Source organism: Ambystoma mexicanum, chromosome 4q (genome assembly GCF_040938575.1).
Source record: "Ambystoma mexicanum isolate Mex_15411 chromosome 4q, UKY_AmexF1_1, whole genome shotgun sequence".
Taxonomy (NCBI): domain Eukaryota; kingdom Metazoa; phylum Chordata; class Amphibia; order Caudata; family Ambystomatidae; genus Ambystoma; species Ambystoma mexicanum.
The window spans coordinates 1,252,099,628-1,252,121,022 of record NC_090928.1 but is presented as its reverse complement, the minus strand read 5'-3'; the positions used below and the strand labels follow the sequence as shown (position 1 = coordinate 1,252,121,022).

Genomic DNA, 21,395 nt, shown 5'->3' with positions numbered 1-21,395 from the left:
CTGTAACGTAAGGAGAGAGTGCGTGTGCATGTGTGTTTGTATGCGCACAAGCGTATACTACCATCAGACTCCATTGATCTGTGGCATGAAGGTTATCAAGATGGCAACATGTTCATCTTCACCAGTAGCCAGTGGGGGAGCTAAAAGCCAAAATGACCACTTAAGAAAAGCTATTCAGTTTGCTTTGCCAGTCGCAGCAGGCCCCCCCCCTCCTCCTCCTCTCCACACGTGTGTTTGTGTTTGGTGGAAGCAAGGGGTGGCATTTCAGTGGAAAGTATGTTGAAAAGCCCAATTCTGGACCTGGGTGCCTGGTTTTGTTTGTAATGATAAATCTGACAATTTATGACCTTTGTAGAAAATATTTAAGATTAGTTAACTCCACCTGCTATACCGCGATAACCATGATATACCGTCATTTGGCAAGAAGGTTATTGTACCGTCATAAAACTAATACCGTGACACCCCTAAAGTAACACTTATCAAATTCACTTTAGAGAGAACCATTTCTACATTTCCTTGATTTGGAATTGAAAATCCTAGCGAGGGGTGTACAAACAAACAAACTTGTACCATAAACCAACTAACGTCAAAGTTTCATTACACAAGTTTTCACCCTAGGCCAGGGGTCGCTAAACAGTCGATCACGAGTGACCAGTAGCTCGCCTGAGCCTTTGAAGTCACTCATGCTCGACTTTTGAGAAAAAAGGAAAAAAAAATGCAAAGAATTGCTCCGACCAATCACAGGCCTGCAAATCTCTATAGCATATAGAATGCGCCCCGTGATTGGCCAGAGCAGGTTCCTTGCTGAAAGACTTGCTCCCATTGGCCACAGTGGTTTCCCTTTGTGCCAAGGCGAGTTTGCATGGGCTTTTTTGCTATCTTGGAGGCTGGGCTTGGATTGGAGGACAGAGGCTGACAAGCTGCATACGAGGGTAAGGTAAGTGAAGTTGGGTGGGCTGGGGGAGGTTGATTGTGTTAATATTTTTTTGTTGGTGTGCCGGCTGCCGAGTCACTGCTGCCCCTCTGTTCATGTGCACAAAGCTGTTTATACTGTCGGAGGCGGGGCGGGCACCTCGGCAGAAAGGAGCAGAGGGTGAAACAGGCATTTAGCGATCATGCTTAATGTCTCTGCTTCACCATGGGCTCATTTGCAATCGTGTAAGCTACTTTTAGATGAAAGGCCTCTGGCAAGCAAGCAAGCCCTCGTGGGACTTTCTCACCAGAGCCCTGCCGTTTCTAAGAGTAGCTTATATGACTGAAAATGAGCCCAGGGCGGGGGCAGAGACATTCAGCACGATAGCTAAATGCCTCCGTTTTACCCTGGGCTCATCATCTGCCACAGAAGCTACATTTGCAAACGACAGGGCTCTGGGAGCAAACCCTGCTAATTTCCCCAAGTGTGACAAGCTGAAACGGTCATCTGTGTGAAAGTCATACAGACAGTTTCAGCTTGTCACTCTGAGGAAATGAGCAGGGCTTGCTCCCAGAGCCCTGCCATGTCCAAATGTAGCTTCAGTAACTGAAAATTAGCCCAAGGTGAAACAGAGGCATTTAGCCATTACGCTTAATGTCTCTGCTTCGCCCTGTGTTAATTTTCAGTTACAGAATCTAAATTCGGAAACGGCAGGGTTCTGGGAGCAAGCCCTGCTCCCAGGGTCAGACTGGGCCATACCATTGTCTCAGAGCTCCAAAGAAAAAGTGGCCCACAGTTGCAAATGGCTTTTCATTCCTTTGGTGACACTGAATAGTAATCAAAGGGGAGTGTTTTATTACGTGTAAAGCAAACTGTGCATTTTAAAGAACATTTATTCAGCAACACTGATCAAAACTACGAGCCACAAAGTTAATTAACCCATCAAACTGGCCCAAAAAAAGTGACCCACTTTGACCCCAAAAAAAAGAAAAAACAGGGCAACACCAGCATTTTGTGTTTCTTGGTTCAGCCATGGGCCTATTGCCCTATAGGCCAGTCCGAGCATGCCTGCTCCTTTCCCAAGTGTGGTGGGCTAAAACAGTTGTGTTAAAGACTGCCTGGACACAGTTTCAGCTTGCCACACTTAGTAAATGAGCAGGGCTTGCTCGCAGAGCCTCGCCATTCCTATTGTTCCTCCTGTACCTGAGCAGGAGCCCAGGGCAAAGCATAGGCATTCAGCATGACAGCTAAATGCCTCCGTTTTACCCTGGGCTCATTATCTGCCACAGGAGCTATAGCTCCCACGTTAATTGAAATTTCAGCAGCAGCTAGGGATCTTCCTCATAGTTGGGGAGGGAATGTGTGCACGAAATAGGTGAGGTGGACTCCATCATGAGAAGCTATTCCAATATCGGGTGCCAGGGGGCAAATAGCAAACAAACATGCTTCTGGAAGAAATCATTCCGTTTGTATATATGCTGCGTATTAACTCTGCACAAGATGCGCCCTGATGCCTCCGGGCCCGATGGTGCGCGCTACAAATAAAACAAATACAAAATGCATGTGTGCGCATCAGAAGGTTTTGTGCTAGACAGACACCAGATGCTATATGCTTCAGCACGTTTAATATATAGTGCCAGGTGATATGCTTATTTTCATGTTAAAAACCGCACTGCAAGATATAGTGTCCACACTGTTCCTGTGCTAGTTAATGAAATACAAACCAATTGCTAATATGTGCAGGAGTGCTACCACCACAATCAAAGTTACCACAATATATAGGAGTGTTGAACCATCACCCCCGTGTGTGGTTAGTAATAGGAAGCTTTGTGTGCCAACTTGTCGAGTACTGCTTAAACACGGTTTCATGCCAGTTTACCAGTGTCATCCTGGTTCTGCCATTGATGGGCACTTGTCATGCTAGTCTCCACCCCACCTCTCCAAAAATAAATGTGCCTCATTCACACCACCCACAGAAAACATGCACGCCACTTTGACAGTCATCAAAAATGCCCATGCCATCGTCAACAATGACATCCCAGCTTTGACCCAGGCTATTCCCTCCATTTATTTAACAGCTAAAAAAATGAGTACAAGTTCTAATGTTTATGAACATTCCCCCCACTCCCGATATCGCCTGCAAGTAGCTCTCCACTGAAAGTAGCTCAAGCCAATGTAAAGGTTGGAGACCCCTGCCCTAGACAAATGATTCAAAGTTTAGCATATAGTCAATTCTTACGAATTAAGAGAACAAAACCCACCTCACTTGAGAAAAGACACACAAACCAGAAGAGTAATTTCCTCACACGTGGGTATCCTTTGGCGGTTGTAGACAAAGCCATTCAGAAAACTGCAATGTTATTACTCCATCCTAGTCATAGATCAGGGCATCCCACTTATGTACATATCTGAATTTTCTAGACAGAATATGCACTTACGAAGGATTGCAGCAATTGGAAATACTTGCATCACCATCCACAATTACAGAAATTATTCCCTAAACCACCCATGGTGGCCTTCAAGAGAAATTGAAATTTGAGACCCAGAATGGTGAGAGCCGAAAGGAACTGTCCTGACTCAGAAAGGGTTCTCATGAAAGGTAAAAAGGGCACATGCCCATGCCTGCAGTGCAGCAACTGCAATAATGTCATGGCAAATGCAATCCAACATCCACAGACAGGTCAAAAAATAGCTCTGAAAGTTCTTGCACCCTGCAAGACAGGAATGATTTATGCCATAAAATGTTCATGTGGACTACTATACGTTGGTCAGACTAGCAGGAAGGCCAGGGTAAGTTGGCTTGAGCATCTAACATCAGAAGACAAAACCTTAAGTCACCAGTGGCTAGACATTTTAAGGAGAACAGACATAATCTGGTCCAGATCAGGTTCACGAATCTGGAAATTGTTAGACCACCAAGGGGGCAATAAGAAATGCACTGGATCCACCATTTGGATACAGTACATCCCAAAGGAGTGAATCAAGATTTTAACGTGCACCGCTTCCTATACTAAATGTACATTATCTATTAGATCCTCTATTTTATATTGTGATTCTCATTTGTTTGACATTTTATTGCAATCAAGAGAAACAGGACAATCACTGAGTGGATCTGAACATAGGCAACATAACATGGTTCACAAAACTCAATCGATCACGTGAAAGTTTTGCAATGCCTATATATATATATATATATATATATATATACACATATATACATATATACATACATACATATACACACACCGTTTCCCTCATATGCATAAAATTATTATTATTTTGCTTTGAAGAGACAATTTTGAAGTGTTAAAATGTGTAAATTATCACGATACCCAGGTTTGTATACAGGAGAAAAGTACTGTTTTCTAGAAGCTACCTAGATCTGTCTTGGAAGATACAATAGGTATTATGACCCGACAATTTACATATGGGTGCACTGGCACCACTTAATAGTGTATGATCTCAATTATTCTGAATGCATTGTCACGGTACGCATAAATGCCGCATTGTGTCCATGTTGTTTTTCAGTAAAGTTCTAAATCTCAGTGTCAACTGTATTTAATTTTGTATGGGTAGATCATTAATGAGAGAACACTTTTGAAAATGTACATGATCACACATCAATATGCTTTTGGTGGAAAACCTAGGACCATGACCTTCTGGGTGCATGCATCTGGTGCTCAACCCATGAACCGAGCCCAATCCCCTTGAAATTCCATGCAAGTACAAAATCCCACCTAGTTTGCCCAGTACTCCGCCTAGTCTCTTTCCTCTTACACAATGAATACACAAAGCTAAATAGATATTTACGTAAAGTAGCAATCAATAGTTCCATCTAGTCTGCACATCTACAGACCTACTGCAACACCATAACAGTGTAGCTAGTCTCCCAAGCTCGCTTTGCTAAAATAGGAGTAGGTTTGCATTATTTGTTAGCACAGGAGAGAGTGCTGGCCAATCAGGAAGCCGGAAACAAATGCAATACACAAGCAGCCACCCACCTTTCATGGTGGCACACTGCACCTCTGCCCAAACTTCACCATGTCCTTGTAAGGAAAGATTCCCATTTCATGTGCAATTTTCCCACCAGTTGTGTACTCCCCCAAACTTTTTGCTGATGTTAAATACCATAGTCTGACTTCACCAGAGGAGCCCAGCCTTCAGCTGCACTCCTCTGGGCTTTTCGCTGACTTTATTAACGGGAAACTGACATACCCTTAAGAGTACTGGGAGACGGTTTCCCTTGATCCTTTCTAATGTTGCAACTTTTCTGCAGCATGTAACAAGTGTACCTTCCAGTATTAGTCATTTCCAAAGGCCCTAGATACTCTAAGGATTTTTTAGGAGAAGTGCACAGGGCTGGTGGCAGCTTATTTTGCATATTGTTCACCCTTTCCTGCCAGGTAAACCGCAATTACCACGTTTGGCATGAACAGGTGGCCTGGCTCCAAAATGGCCAGGCCACAAGCTTCTTTGGCCATCTTGCCCCTTGTTGAGCCGATCCGGGTCAGTCCTTATATTAGCATGCATTTTCCCGCAAAGTGCCAAGCTTTCGCAGGCTTCTGCATGCCTTGTGTGTGCCTCCAAGATGTGGATTGGGTTGTCTGTTCCCAATAAACATCCCGGGTTCTAGAGAGTCTGGGGTGTTGTGAATGCATGGGACCGCCGTGGTCCGTGATTGGTCCACGTATGGTATGCCTGTATGAGCAGATCTCCCATTGGGTCCTCTTCATTTTGGCACAAAGGAGATTCTAGATAAGAGAAGTCCCCAGATCTCTGCTCATTGAACAAAGGACTTGATCCAAGTATCCTGCAACTAAGAAGCAGAGTTGAGGAACCGCTGGAAGGTTTGGCACCCTGAGCCTGCTGTCGTCCCGTGGGACCCCTCTGCATCTGATTGTCCAAGAAGGTCTGCGAAGACACTTCAACCCATTGAATAGTGGGACCAACTATTCGGCACCTTCATCAAACCCTGCAAGTAAGCTCTTCTGGAAGTGTCCCTTGGACAACCAGTGGGCTGACCAGCTTACGCAGACTCTTTGCCCTGATACTGCCGCCGTTTCGAGGAGGCCATCGAAACTTGGTACGTCGCTAGCTCTGTGTTCACAGCACTCACACCAAATTCTGTAACCTTGGCGTTCCCAGGTTTGGAGTGAAGCGAGTGTGCCCAAACCGAAGTATACGCGGTTAGCGTGTTGCCCAGACATGGTGACGAACTTTGCAGGTGCGCTGCATTTGTGCCCCTCTTGCCCCTGAAGTCTGCTGCAGTGGAACTGACCTGATCCATCCACCAGGAGCAGAGAAATCGCCAGTCCCGTGTGGAAATCATTGATGTATCTTCGTCGCTGAAAGCCGCCAAATTGTCGCACTTGAACCTGCAACTGAAGTGGACTCTACTGCCGATGTTTGGTCTGGGGTGCACCGGGGGTCGGTGAGTAATCGCAACCCTAACCGAAGGCCCCCAGTGCCTCCCTCCATTTTTACGCATGAGTGGCCCCCGAGGGCCCCCTCCTTTCCACTGCCAGTGCGAACTGGCTAACTAATCCCAACTCTTGGAATAGACTCTGCCCTCAAGTGGAGGCCCTCCTCGAATAGTGGCAACCTATTCTTCACCTCCCTGAGCTGCTACAGACCCCTTAAGAGACCCCGTTTTGCCCATTTAAACTACCGCGTGCGACAGCAGTGCAAGTACATTTGAGCAATAGGATCCACTCTTCTTGGGATTGGTCTGCCTCTTAGTTAGGAGTGTGTGGCTGCAGAAGGAATTTGAACTGCCCGTCTCCTTATCCGTTTAGGTTGTGGACCCATTTCATGCATTAGCCCTTTAGACCCCATTGGTCTTGTATATATGTATTTAGATAGTATTGTATTGGCTTAATAGTATTACTGTGATTTGATTTGGGTGTTGAAACACAAAGACCTTGAAATAAATGTATTTCTATTTTTTAAATAAATACACACCTGACTGGGAGTGATTTGTAAGTGTCCTTTACTCTGTGTGCTCATTGAGGTCTGTCACCCTCACCCCTTCTGAGACCTAGGCTTGACCACCGCCAAGTTACCTTGATTGGTCTTGCTTGTCAAGAGGTTACCTTGTTCCAAGAAACTAGACTGGCCTTCTGAACCTCTGCCCACCAGGTCAGAATTCCGAAATCCATATTAACACTTGTAGTCAAGAAACAGCTTGAAAGAGTGGAGCCGTTATGTCCAGGACGACACCAGACCTGGATGCAAACCACTGAGCGACATCAGGCCTAATGGAGCCCTGAACAGCATTCTTCCAGACTCTGGATCAGACTATGCTACATTGCCACAAGGCAAGTGCTTCAAGTTATTCGCCCATCGTAGAAGCGGTCAGAAATGGCACCAGGGAGCATACAGATGACAGAATGGACTTATTGTGGTATAGATGAAGTATGGCATGATGTTTCAAATACTGTTCAGCCACAGTCTACATGCTGACCAAATGACCACCAGTCCTAAGTCAGAATGACCAAGGTTCCAGCCACATGGGTAGAGGGGTCAAGTTGCAACCTACGACCTAGACCACAAAAAAAGATTTACAAAAAAATAATTTGCCTCCTCACTTCTCCACGTGCACACAGCACATTATGTCTTACTCGCCATGTGTCTGTCATCACTTCCCAATTGCTAGTGGTGACTAAACTGAGGCATGGGAGAGGCAGGGGTATAATGTAATTTTTCAAGCTAATAGCCAGGCATATAAAGTCACACACCCCACCAATCCCACACATTCACAAATCATGATTTCTTACTGGCCAGGAATCAATTAACCCTAACCTGTTCTAGGGATCAAATGAGATCCAAACGCCACAGAACAAGTAATCTCAGTTCAGCATTAAACAATTTCGGACCTACTCACTCACCTTCACAATATTTTCTGCAAATAGGGAGCCTTAAGCAGCATGACCACAAGAGTTCTACGTTCAGGTGCCATACAGGTCAAAAACAAAGTACATGCCATTCCCCAGACAGCATGCAGATAGCTCAATTGCTTGACAAATTATGATGGAACGGCTTCACTGAACCTGAAGCCGCGGAATAGCGGAAGCCTGGCGCACTTACAAAGTAGCAAAATGGGTGGTCCACTCAACAGTCTGAACACCAACATCACTGATTCAAACCTGTTGCCAAATATCACTGACGTGGGATGCTGGTTCAACGAGCTACAGTGCTTTCAAAACTAGTCCTATAGAGTGCATCAAGCCAGTCCTCATCGGGAGCCCAATGCCTACATGGCCATCAACACCGCAGATGGTACGTTCCAATACACCAGGATGCCTTCGGACCCATCCCCTTCCTAATCCATGGCCAGGACAGACTACCTACAGAGAGAAAAACTGCATAAAAGATTGAAAACATGGGGTATAACGAGGAACAAGAAATGCAAATTCAAGCAACCTAGAGCAGAGCATCGTGGTACACAATATCTGGAATTGCACAAAAATCTCCCCACTATGCACGACGTTATCGAGCCTACCCTGCTCAATGCCCCATAGAAACAAAAGAATTGGTTCTCGCACTTCAACAAAACGCTGTGTACAACAGAGGATTTCCATATCCAAGGGCACTAGTATTGCCACCAAATATTCTCATACTCCACAACCACCCCCACCACCAACTCCGACAATTACCACTAAATGACCTCAAAGTCACAACCATCAAGGGGCCCTTATTAATACAAGATAATTGCTCATGCCTTAGACATCTCAGTTCTCATCAACTCCAATAATCTAGATTTTATAGCGATTACAGAAACCTGTCTCGACCCAGCGGCAGGTCTGCCCTTATGTCAGCAATCCCTGACGATTACAACAACATCAGATCTGATAGAATCACTAAAAGGGGAGGTGGTGTAGCCATCATTGCCAAAAACACCTTGGCCACCAGAGAAGCGGACAATATTTCCTTCCCGTCAGGAGAACTCTGAAAATCCCCCTATCAGAGCGGACACTCTTTATCCACACCCTGTACAGACCACTGGGCCAACTAGCCTCCTTTGAGGAAGACATAACTGGCCTCTTATTTCAAAATACAAAACCTTGTTCCCAAATACTATTCCTAGGGGACCTGAACCATGGCCTCTACAACACCACCAATGCTCTAGCCATCCAAAATACCATTACAGAAGTAGGCTTCAATCTGAGGATCTCTGATCCTACACACTGCAAAGGCAGAACACGCCATGTGCTTGGTCAGACCATAAGGTCATCTCCTTTGAAATAAATATCAAACAAGCGCCACCCAAGGATATCCAAGCCCCACCTGCTCCAACTAGGAACAATCGACTAATCTCTTTAGAAAGTATGCTCCAGCTACTTCAACCCAACACCCATCAACAGCTGCCACCTGACTAACCCGTCTATAATGGTTGAAATATAGAATCAAAATCTACTGAAGGCCTTTGACCAACTAGCCCCACTTAAATTAAGGAAAGCCAAACCCCTAGCTCACCTTAATAAATGGTTCACTTCCGAACTAAAAACATTGCACAAAGCTAAAAGATTTAGAAGCATCCTGGAAAATAAAACTTGTACGCAGAACAAGGACAATTTTATAACTGCCTCGTCTACCTACAAAACAGACATCTTAGAGACAAAAAGGGAAACTAACACCAGAATCTCCAACGCTAAATCCAGCACTAAGGAGCTCTTTACCATCCTCAAAGAATTGGAATCTCCTAGCACCCCTCCAGACTCATGCAAGAAAGATGCCCTTGGCGCACCAGCATCCAAACGCCCTCCTCAACAAAATTACATTACTTCAATCAAAAATCGAAGCTAAAAGAGCTAGCCTATCATCTACTGCCAAAACTTGTAACACCAACACCAATCAGTCTAATCAGAGTTCCCAAAATGCCACACCTACCACTCAAATCAAACCATTTGCATTTACCCCCCTCACCACATTAGCAGTTGAGTCCATCATTAGACGTCTCAAGCCATCCAGGTGCCAAGGAGACATATGCCCAGCCTCCATCATAAAAGGATGGAAAGAATGTTCCCCCTTTATCACTTCCTTTATAAATACATTCTTTGCCTTCTGTACCGTGCCTAAAAAAAAAAAAATAAATAAAAAAAAAAAAAGACGCTTGGGTTATGCCCCTCATCAAAAAAAAAAACCCTAGACTCTAATATCCCCACTAATTTCAGACCCATCACCACTGTGCCTTTTCTCCCAAAAATCGTACACAAGGCCGCATACATCCAGATTCAAAATAAAGACTAATAATCTCCGAGGCCTCAGACAATCTTGTTTCAGACCAAGACATGGGACAGAAGCAGCCCTCTTGGATCTGATAATACAAATGGATGATGCTAGGGACAATGGAAAGCCTGCTGTACTCTTGCTACTGGACCTGTTGGCAGCGTTGGACTGGGTCGACCATAATATCCCAACTAACCACCTCACCACAGCTGCAGCATGGGTCAATTCCTTCCTGACCGACAGATCCATCAGGGTTTATCCCCCCCCACTGAGTCAGCCATCCCTTCACCCATCACAGGTTGAGTCCCACAGGGGTCCTGTGCATCCCCCACCCTCTATATTATATTTAACCAAGCTCCCATTCGACCACCTAGACGAGTTAGGCATATCATACACAAATTACACCGATATGCAAATACTTTCACCTTGTCAGGCAATTACCAATCAGATGCCACTCCCCTAAATGAAAGCTATAGCAAAATACAAGCTTGGATGGCCAAACATGGCCTTTGTCTCATCGATGACAAAACTGAGCTTCTCATAGGCCCCGAATACGCCTCTTTTAACATTGATGGCAACCTCATCAAGGTTGACAAGTTGCAAAAACCTATGGCTTCTATCGTGACTCTGCCGTAACTCTCCAAAGACAAATTAACGCTACCTAATCCTCAACAGCCTACACTTCAAAATGTATAAACGCATACAGGCTGTTTTTGACCTCCGATAGCTGTATCACCCTTGCAAGAGCTCTCATACTGTCCAAATCGGATTGTAATACTGTACTTGGGCACAAGCCAGAAGAACCCCCACAAGCTACAAGTCTTGCAAAATAATGCCCATAGAACAGCTCTTAATATCACCCGCTCCAGTCACATTTCACAAACCTGACATAACACTAACTGGCTCTCTATCTGAGATAGGATCACCTTTAAAACACCCATAAGTGCCTCAACTAGCACCGTAGTACTTGATTAACCCACCAGACCTACTAGATTTAACTACGACCACTGTCTCAACATCCCGAAATATGGACGTATTAAAGCAGGAGGTTCCAGCTTTCGGGTGCTTGGAACAAGCCACCTCTGACATTAAGGTCCGAACCCCTGTTCCTATCCTTCCGGAACAAAGTGAAAACGTGGGTGTTTTTGCATTGGAACCAAGGACCATTGCATACCATCACAACCTAGCATTCTCACCGACCTTGCCCATAGCTTAGGTACGCTATACCCGCAGGTCACTTCGACCCGTTGCAACCTGCTACCATAACTATGTCCTGATCCTGCACCTCTGTATATTTCTGTACATTTCTGTATTTACCTGGAACTTCTCTACTGTGTTCGTATTTTATTATAACAGTGTACCTAAGGAAAGCGCCCAGATACCTTTGGGTATGGCGCGCTACATAAGCAAATAAAACTAAGGAAACCCATATGAATGGTTGCAACAGAGTTTGACACCATCAAGACAAACATTCTGAGGGCCCCACACTTCGTCCAGTCACACAGTATAGGCCCACTACCAACCACGGATGCCAGTGCATATGGGCAAGGCACCAACATGATGCAAAAGGGAAAAGATGGAGACTGGTGGTGTTTGGGTCCAGGGCACACTCAGAATCAGAAAATTACTAAGGGGTGGGAAAACGCTTGCATGTGCCTGGACAACTTAACACAGAATCTACATATAGGGCTGGAATGTATCCTATGCATACGTGCCACCACCAAAACCAGCTCCCACTTGGCCATGGCTAGCCACAAAAAATGCAGGAATTCATGTTCACAGTTGAAGATGTTCCAGGATGGTAAAATACAAGCCAACTGCTTTTCAAGACTAGCCTTACCAGTGACGGGCAACACAGAACGGAATGACAGACGCAGGGGAAGATACTTATCTAGCATCTCAGCCCACACGTCAGGAAAATGCTCTGAAGAGGACCACAATGCAACATAGTGCCTCGCATAGCAAAAGAGGGGGGCCACGAGAGAAGGACATATCACCAAGCATAAACCCATTCAGCAAAACTGCCAGAGGAAGATCGACAGTAATATGCAGATACCACCTGCTGCACTATTTATTTTTTATTTATTTATTTGCATTTGTATCGCGCACTTGCAGCCCAGGGGCATCGAGGCGCTGTTACAAGTAGTTGCTGGGCTTTTGATACAGAGGTTCTACAGGTGACCAGAGGTCTCTTGGTTACACAGATACACGCATAGGTACATGTGATGCATGATATGCATTATGCAGTTAAAGAATGAAGTCAGGTACATTTCATACAAAGCTTAGTTTTAACGGCTTTGCGGAAAGCTTGGTGGGACTCTTCAGGACCTTGCTGTCCTTGTCAAATTTTCCAAGCGCTCACTGCAAGGAAAGTACTGGTGGCTGAAGATTAACAGTGAAATGGAAAGGTACGCAAGTGAGCGTTTGTTATGCTGGAATTGGGACAACCGCCATTAATGTCAGTAGAATAGGTCATGGCAGAAAAAAAAATAGTTTTCGTTAGTCCTTTGGAACAAATGTTATTTTGTCAAAAGTATGCCCTGTCCCCTGTACATTACACCTGAAAATGGGCAAATGAGTACTCAGTGAAAGCAATAAAGCACAACAGCCATAGGGGCTCTTACTACAGTGTTCCGCACGAAGATGGTCTGGAAATACTCGTGTAGGACAAGAGTCCAATTTGTATTGATCATCATGGTGGAATTTTTACTCCAAAAATTCGAACATTCCAGGGAACCCTATACCACCCAAGATGGCATGGACAAACAATGATCAAAGAGGCTGTGCAACAAGCTAGAGAAAAGGGTACAGACTAGCAGTACAAATGACACTCTCCTACACAGTAGGATCAAACTCCAAAGGCACCACCACATTTGAAATGAAAGATCAAAAGGCACATTAAACTGAGCCCTTCATGGACAAAAACAGAAAGCAGGCATGTATGGTCCCAAGTGTTAAGACACCCATAGAAAGCAAAGTGACATGCCAGCCCGCCAAAGACCTTGTCAAACTAAGGCTCCCGCACAAGAACAGACACCGCCTCTGTTGTAATGCAAGTTAGTATTGTTATGCATCACTGGCCAGGAGTGCATGCTGATGTAACGTTGATGTGTGCATGGTAGACAGCTCAGGAGAATGTTGAGTGAGTGTTGTGTGTGAGTGTTCTATGAATGTCAGTTGGGGGCTCGAGGATGGCTGGTGGGTCTGTCCCTTAAAAGTATACTAATGTCTGCCTGATCCTGTCATGTACATACCTGCAAGTAACTGGAGTTGTACAGATGTGACCATGTATAATAAAGCATCCTAGTTTAACCCACGTGGCTCCACAGCGGCTCTGTACTTCTGGTCACAGCCCTATCCCACATGTTCACATTGGCGATGAGGATATTCAAATAACCCACACCAGGAAGAGAGATTGACCACAGGAGAGAAAACAGCACCAGACTTATACAGCAGCAGCATAATGATGTAAGGAGAGCTGCGTATGGGGGTGGGTGGTAGCCACATGACAGCACCCACCATTCCGCCATGCAGTCCATATAACTATCCTCTCCCAGTGTTTTGGGCAACGTTATGCCCAAAGAGCTCTTTAGGCAGAGGCCCCCACCAGCAGATACACCCCAAGAATCCCCAGCAAGGGAGAGCCTACTCCTCTAGGAGAGACATTAACATGGTGCGTGCCGCATCAACTAACACGCAGCACCAACTCATGTACATTTTAGCGCCCGGGTATAATAGATATAAATTCGATACCCAGCAAAACTCATGTTTGTTGCCAGGACGGATGAAAGAAGGAAAAATAATGAATGCTCCCCTGCTGTCCAAGATTGGCATTACCTCCTGCACACTGCATCTAGGAGGCAGAAAGGACAGTGCCACATATTTAATCCCCAGCCCGACTTACTGTAGTTTCCTGCTTGCAATGAATGGCGGGGTTGGGTGGAGGATGAAATGTGTGAGGTTCAAGGGTCCCTCCTGGTGACGATCCCATAGTGGCAACATCAGCGGGGACCCAACAGCGAGTGTTCCGTCACCACTGGCTATGCAGCAGAGCACTAGAGGAAAGAACATGAACGTGCTCCTTCTGCTTTTTGTGTGCTTCACAAGTGTTGTGAGCAGGAGAAACGCTTCAACTAGAAGGATTGGGATAATTGACCAGTATCGGCTAGTTTACAATCTTTAGGAGATACCAACAGCTTTACGCGCATTTAAGAATACTCGATGTGAGAATAGAAGATTATAAAAGATGTTACGTTTGTTCTAACGTCAGGAATTAAAGACGATCGTGTCAAGTGTTCTATTACAAGCAGATAAAGGGATTTCAGGTACTTCGTGATCAGATTTCCCCCTTTCCAGTGTATGGGAGCGAGGGGTCCTCAGGCCCCCTCGCGTCGTACGCTCCTCAGTACAAGGCTTGGACCGCGTGCCTCCGGTAGTGGTATTGCCCCTTGCCCTTATGTAAAGTTAACCACGGTTGACTGCTGCATAGATGGGACTACTGAGCAGGACACGGGGCATCCATCTTTTGTGCCCCCTTTCGACTCCATCTTGGGTAAACAGGCCTCACTGCGATAGTACAGCAATGCTCAGTTCCCCTTTCCACCGCAGCAGCCAAGGACAGAGACACACAAGGCGCGCAGGCAGCTGGCTGGCCCCCACCCTTGCACTCCCCCTGCGAAGGAAAGCTCTGCGCTTCCATTCTCTGAAGCTGGAGAAAGTTGCATCAATCAATATGCTACAGTTTTCTTCCTCTGCGATCACCGTTTGCCTGAAAACCGACACGTGAACCAGGAGGCGCTAAGCACTTTCTCTCGATTCATCCTCAAACGTGCAAGCCACCCACCCCCATTAGAAAAATTTATGGCCATCCTGACCCTGCACCCCCGTAAGGTATTTCTTTCAAGTGCCAGACCCTCGCCTGTGCTGCGAAACCCACCCAACACACCCAATACTAACCTTAAGCATTTTTTTTTATTATTATATATGCTTCTACTTGCACCAATGAGTTTGAAACCTAGAAAGAGATGCGAAACATAGCCTGATTCTTTTACATGCACAATAAAGGTCAAGGCCTTCAATTAAAGCCACGAATGACCCAATTGTACTGACAATCATTGTCAGTAACTTATGTAGAAATGTGACCAGTAGCATAAAATGTTTTAAATAATTTGTCATTTAGTATGCAACAATATTAGCTTAGGTAGTGACCACAGTGACCGGACCCTGACCTGCATGGAGCGCAAGATGTTTGACGTCCGTCAGCTACTCAGCCAACCAGGAGGAAGAGATGCTACCCACACCTACAGCACCACACCGACTGGCCAATCGGGTCTCTTTAGTATTTTTTGTTAAAGTTACTTTAACTAATATAAATGTTGGCATTGATGTAAATGTGGGAGAGTTTTTTTTGGGTTATTTCCTAGCTGGAGAAATAAACCATCCTTAACTCTTGCAGCCGGGTCTCAGTGCCTCTTTCCCCGACAAGGGGTTTTGCCTGTTATTTTATTTCTTTTTTCTCTCACGTAGTAAGACGGGGAAAGGCATCTACAACAGCGTGCATCACAACGGTGCAAGTGTAGACAAAGTACACAATTAAATAAAGCAAGAGTATGGGCTATACAATAGGAGTTTCAGTGACTGACATCATGAGTTCAAGTGCAATTGCTTTTGCAAGCAGTTGTGTTGACCTGGATTACGCCAGCACACGGTCAACATTATATGGGTTCCCCCTGCACCATGTAATCACGGTATGTTTCAAGGGAAAAAAAAATTGTAGTCAATCAGAAATGTTGTTATGCATAGTAAAATGCATTAAGTATCATCATTAATGAAAATGTTCATCATTAGTTCCAGTTGTGTATGTAATGTTTATATGAATTTAATGGAAATTATGCACTGAAGAATGCAAAGGAAAAATAGAATTTTGCACAGCAGAATGCATTGTGAGCGAGCGTAAAGGACTTTGCGAGTTCCTTTACAGGACTGAAAAAAGTTGTATTCGAAAAATGTTTACTCCTGGCTATAGAGCGTAAGCAGGGGTCGGGAGTATAAGTGAAATACCATTTAACTGATGCAGTTTTAAGTTGTTCTAGTGATATCTGGAGGTCAAAGTTGTTACTTCGCTGTTGGGCTGTCGTCATGTGATGTGGTGTTAAGTGTGGTGCCCCCTATGACCTATCACATTGTGTCATCGCCTTACCTTGACCCACATGGTTTTGTTGGTGCTTTGCCTGCTCAGTAATTGAGGATAACAATGATTCTTTTACATCAAGAATAGATGTTTCAAGTAGTGGTTATGCAAGAGGTGCCCTCAGGGTGCATTCATCAGTTATAAGTCTGCATCTAGTTGATAAGTTAAAGATTTGATGACTGCTTCAAGGGTTTTGCGCAGCTGCAGCAGAATAGGGAACATGCCCTGGACTGTCCTTCAGTTGGACATTAGGACAAAACAAAATGTAAACCAGTAAATGTTGTCCATGAGTTACAAGTAGTTGTGCACAGGGCTGTAGAGGTAAAAGACAAACATTGTGCATAGATTTAAAAGTTGTAATGTGTGCATAGAGCCAAAAAAAAAAGGTGTCGATAGTGCACACAGCAGGAAACGTATAGAAAATGGTGCATGCAGTTAATAGAAGAGCTTAAAAGCCCATATATAGCTATATTGTAGAAATGTTGGCCAAGTTTGCCCGTTAGTTTCTTACTACGTTATTAGAATGATATAATTGTAGTTGGTTCTTGTTGCTACCAGGCGCACCTTATCTGTTACATATATTTTAAGCTTTGTGAGGAGTGTGCTGCTACAGGATGTATGTTGTGAGGATGAATGGTGAGCGTGGTACGCTGCCCAGTTGTCATGTTGGGCATGACATGACATCACGTATTGAGAGGTTTGCTTGCACGCATTGCGTTGCTTCCACGTATCCCACATTTGTTTGTTGGGTGTTGTAGTGCATGCATAGTGATGTGTCAGTGTATGCGTTTGGTGACTGTTGCCTGCACAAATGTTTTGAATTGATGATTCAGTCTTTAGTATTTGTGGTTGTTGATACTCTTATGGGACCATCCGATTTGGGTGATGTTTGGGAGCTGATTGCAAAGGTTTGTGTCTGGAATGTGAGGGTGGAAGTTGGTTGATTAGGTACCCCGTCTGTGTTTGTTGTTCCCCTTATGGGCAACACCACCTTTCCAGAGTGTTAGTTTGTGGATCTCTGCAACAATGTTTCGGGTTGCATCCGGATCAGAGGGCTGGCAATCTGCAAATCCCTCCACTGCTTTTCCACCTTCTCGTACACAGTTGTTTTCTTGTGTTTTACCCTTCAGGAGTTTGTGCCAGAGTGTGGCAGAGTCTGTATTCCAGGAGTGGAAGATCCGGATGGAAGGTCATTGGTCGCAGCAGAGGGGTGCTGTGTGTGACTTTCAGTATGGAAGGGAGATGTTGTAGTGTGACACTATTTATAGGAAGGGAGATGTTGCAATGTGAATTGGTCTTATTATGTATCACTGGCCAGGAGTGCATGCTGTTGGAATGTTGATGTAGGCATGATAGACAGCTCAGGAGAATGTTGTGCAAGTGTTCTATGAATGCCAGTTGGGGGCCCAAGCCGGAAGCAAGGGGATGTTCCTTATATGTTTATTTCTAATGCACGCAAGTCCTAGGGGCAATAGGGTCTACCTGATCCAGTCGTGTACATATCTGCAAGTACATATCTGCAAGTAACTGGAGTTGTACAAATGCAACTGTGTGTAATAAAACATCCTGGTTTAACCTAGAGGGCTCCACAGCTGGTCTGTGTACCTATGGTCAGAGTCTTACCCCACATCTTAACATTGGGCAAAAACAGAAAGCAGGCACGTATGGTGTCAAGTGTTAAACACGAATAGAAAGCAAAGTGACTTGTCAGCACACCAAAGACCTTGTCAAAATAAGGATACCACACAAGGACACTGCCTCCAAATACATCTCCCCCACAAAGGTGAGCAAGACACCACAGTAACTGAAAAAGGCAAAGTGAGAACATGTCCAGGGTGGCAGAGTACCAAGAGGAGACCATGCATACAGTGAGGAAGTAGTAGTGATAGGACATGGGTCAGTCAGTGGAAACCAACTCGATGACTCCCAGCGAGAGCCTAGCACCCCAGAACACAACCAGAGCAATTAAGGGGGAATACCGGGAAAAAACCTATGATCAGACGAACAACCAAGTGCGACAAGCGATGAGGCACGTACGAGGGGTTCCACTGGAAGGCAATGACTAGCCCTGAAGAGGTGCTATAGAGCCACAAGAACACGCCAAGCCAAAGCACCCGCGAGACAGGAGAGAAGGTGCCAGCAGGGCTCAGTCCATGAACTGTATTACACTGACCAGGGGCGGCGGGGGGCACAGCCTCCAGGTGCTTGGAAGCTGCGAGTGCCCACACTTCCTGGCGAGGCGCCAAGAGAAGGGCAGTGACTCTGGTGCCCCAGCAGGCACAAGCTAAACATCCCCAGGCACCATTACACACTGTGCATCTTCACCCAGCTCAGCCTCCACGAGCGGAGCAACTGCGGCCGTGCAGCCCTGTGGGGACGGCGGCTGGAGTGAGGTGGGGGAATGGCAATGTTAGGAGTCCGGGGCTTCCTCCTGGGGGATCCCTGCCACCTCGGCCTGAGCTGCTACTACACAAGCCCCCGCCCTCCATCCCCCGCGCCGCCCTCACCCTCGACTCCCTGGGCCACGCAGAGCACAACACCGGGCTCGAGACTCTCCTGCTGCAGCACGTCCACCTCCTCGGGCGCTCCGCCGTCAAGTCTGGCCGCCATGACTCTGGCCCCCGGCATTCAAACCTCCCCCGCCCCGGCCCCGGCCGCGCTGCATCATGGGAGGCGGCCGCCCAGACATGCCCCTCCCCCCCGCTCTAACGCTGCTGGGCAGCGCTCGCAAAGGTGGCCGCCGGTATCCAGGCGCGCGCGCGGACGCCGGTAGCACCGGCCTTGCCCCCCCCTTGCCCTCCCCCTTAAGATGGGCAAACATAGTTTTAATAAATGACCATCGCCTTATCTTCCGTGACGTCACAATAATGGACGTGCCGTGCGGCCCGTGCTCGAAACAGCCGAGTTCTGGGCGACATAGAAAAGGGACAAGCACTGTGTGGCCGCAGATAAACATGGCGGCCATCTTGTAGACATGGGAGAGAGAGAGAGAGAGACACACACACACAAATCAACACACAGTAATATGATTAATATAACTCCACGACAGCATACACCAAATACATATTCTGCAGATATTTTAAAAAGTGGACAATGTATCCTAAACAAGCATTGTTAATGCCGGCGTTTACTGTTCTTTGCATTTTGTATTTATAGGCAACAGGTGTTTACTGTTCTTTGCATTTTGTATTTATAGGCAACAGGGGCAAGGAGGAGAGTGCAAAGTTTAAAAGGATACTGTGGTGTCACGTGCCCGTTAGTTCCGGGTCACGTGACTCGGAATGGAAATAAAGGAATCACCGGAACTGGCGTCATTCAGCCAGTCCGGGTTTATGCAGTGAACGTAGTGGTCCTGGTTTTCTTTAGCTCGCGTGGTGGGCTAACCCTGGCTTGCCTACTGCTGGAGGTCAGAACAGCCTCCATCTCGGCTCACCGACATCACACTGGCGACGAAGGAGCAAAGAATCCACGTGCGCCCGCATTCCTGCCTCAGCAAATGGCAGTTTTGACTCAGCGGAGCCGCGTAGTCACACACGGACCACACAACGTTCTGGAGGACACGCATCAGCCGCTGCAGACACCAGGTGCTGAACTTCGCACGCATGGTGGCAGCATACCACCCAACAGAAGGTATTTCCGCATGAACTCCAGCATTTTCGGATATAGACGTTCCGAATCTGCCGCGCATCATACGCGTATGAGTCACGTTCCAGGACGCGTATCATACGCGATCCATCTGCACGTCTCCGACTCCCCACGTGTCACAGAGGCAACCTTCAAGGCCGCGTATCACACACGCTCCACCCACACATCCCCAGCCCACTCGTGCCCGCTGTACGGAGCCCTGCAGCCCACTGCCTACTGCAACTGTGACCCCAAAAAAAAAGAAGACACAATCCGGAAACCGGACCTGGTTTAAAACACCAAACCCCACAACGTGTCACGCCCTGCTTAACTGTAAAACGCAGAGAACAGAAAACGCCGGCAGGGATACCCCAAAATTACCCGGTGCAGTCAACCTCATCAAAACATGTCCAGCTCAGAAACCAGCCCCCCGAGAACCAGCACAAGCCTTTCCTCCAGAATGAGCCTCACCACAGACCACCCTGACCCAACGATGACCACATTAATGCCGCCATTCGACCCATTCGCCACGGGGGCAGCCATCAGGTGGGAAATTTGGCTGCAACAGTTTGAAATGCACCTTGAGGCCAGAGACATCACAATAGCAAAGAAAAAACACACTTTTCTTCTACTCAACGTCGGAGCTGCTACCCTGCGCCTTTTTCAACGCTGCCCCAAACCGCGGAGACAACAACAACTACGACGCAGCCAAAACAGTACTCACAAACATGTTTAAACCTGACCTTAACCCAGACTACGAACGCTTCCATTTCTGCATGGCTAGGCAACGAGAGAAAGAGACTGTAGATAAATTTCATGCTCGCCTTCGTGAAACGGCAGTAGGCTGCGAGTTCCCGGACGAAGAATTCGCAATCCGCCTCCAAATAATCAACGGCATATCCTCAGAAAAGCTGAGAAGAGCGATACTCTCAGAAAAGAACATACGCCTGTCCCGCATCCTAGAAATGGCGCGCCTTCGAGAGCAGACTGAGGACCAGGTAGCGGTGATTGAAGCAGCGATCCAAAGACTCACGCTAGACAACCCTAAGCCGACAGAAGATGTCGCAGCCATATCAAAACACCAGAACACGCGCATGAAATACGGCCAGAAAACACACGTGCAGCAAGAACGAAACAAAGCCTGCAAATGGTGTGGCGGCCCATGGCACAAGGGTGACTCCTGCCCCGCATGGGGATCCACGTGCAGGAAATGCAACCGCCTCAATCATTATGCGGCAGTCTGCCTGAACCCACCAAACCGGAGTGACAGAGAAACGGCGTCAAGACCGACACCAGAACGCTGGAAAAAGTTTGCACCGAGAGAACCTTCGCACCAACGAGATCGGAGGGGAAAAGCCAGAGCCATCGACGACTTCCAAAGATCCCCGGACACAAGCGACAGCAGTGACAGCGATGACAGTTTGTCTTCCGAGAGGAAAG

At 46.5% G+C, this 21,395-nt stretch overlaps 1 protein-coding gene across 1 annotated transcript in view; it reads right to left on the bottom strand.

Annotated features, from left to right (window-relative positions):
* The window catches only part of MAD2L1BP (MAD2L1 binding protein), a 95,686-nt gene extending 76,550 nt beyond the window's left edge, over positions 1-19,136 (bottom strand). The window contains exon 1 of the mRNA XM_069608836.1: positions 18,839-19,136. Within this exon, the coding sequence (XP_069464937.1) occupies positions 18,839-18,959 (121 nt within the window). The 5' untranslated portion in view covers positions 18,960-19,136. The remainder of the gene's footprint in view (positions 1-18,838) is intronic.
* Between the last annotated feature and the right edge of the window lie 2,259 nt (positions 19,137-21,395).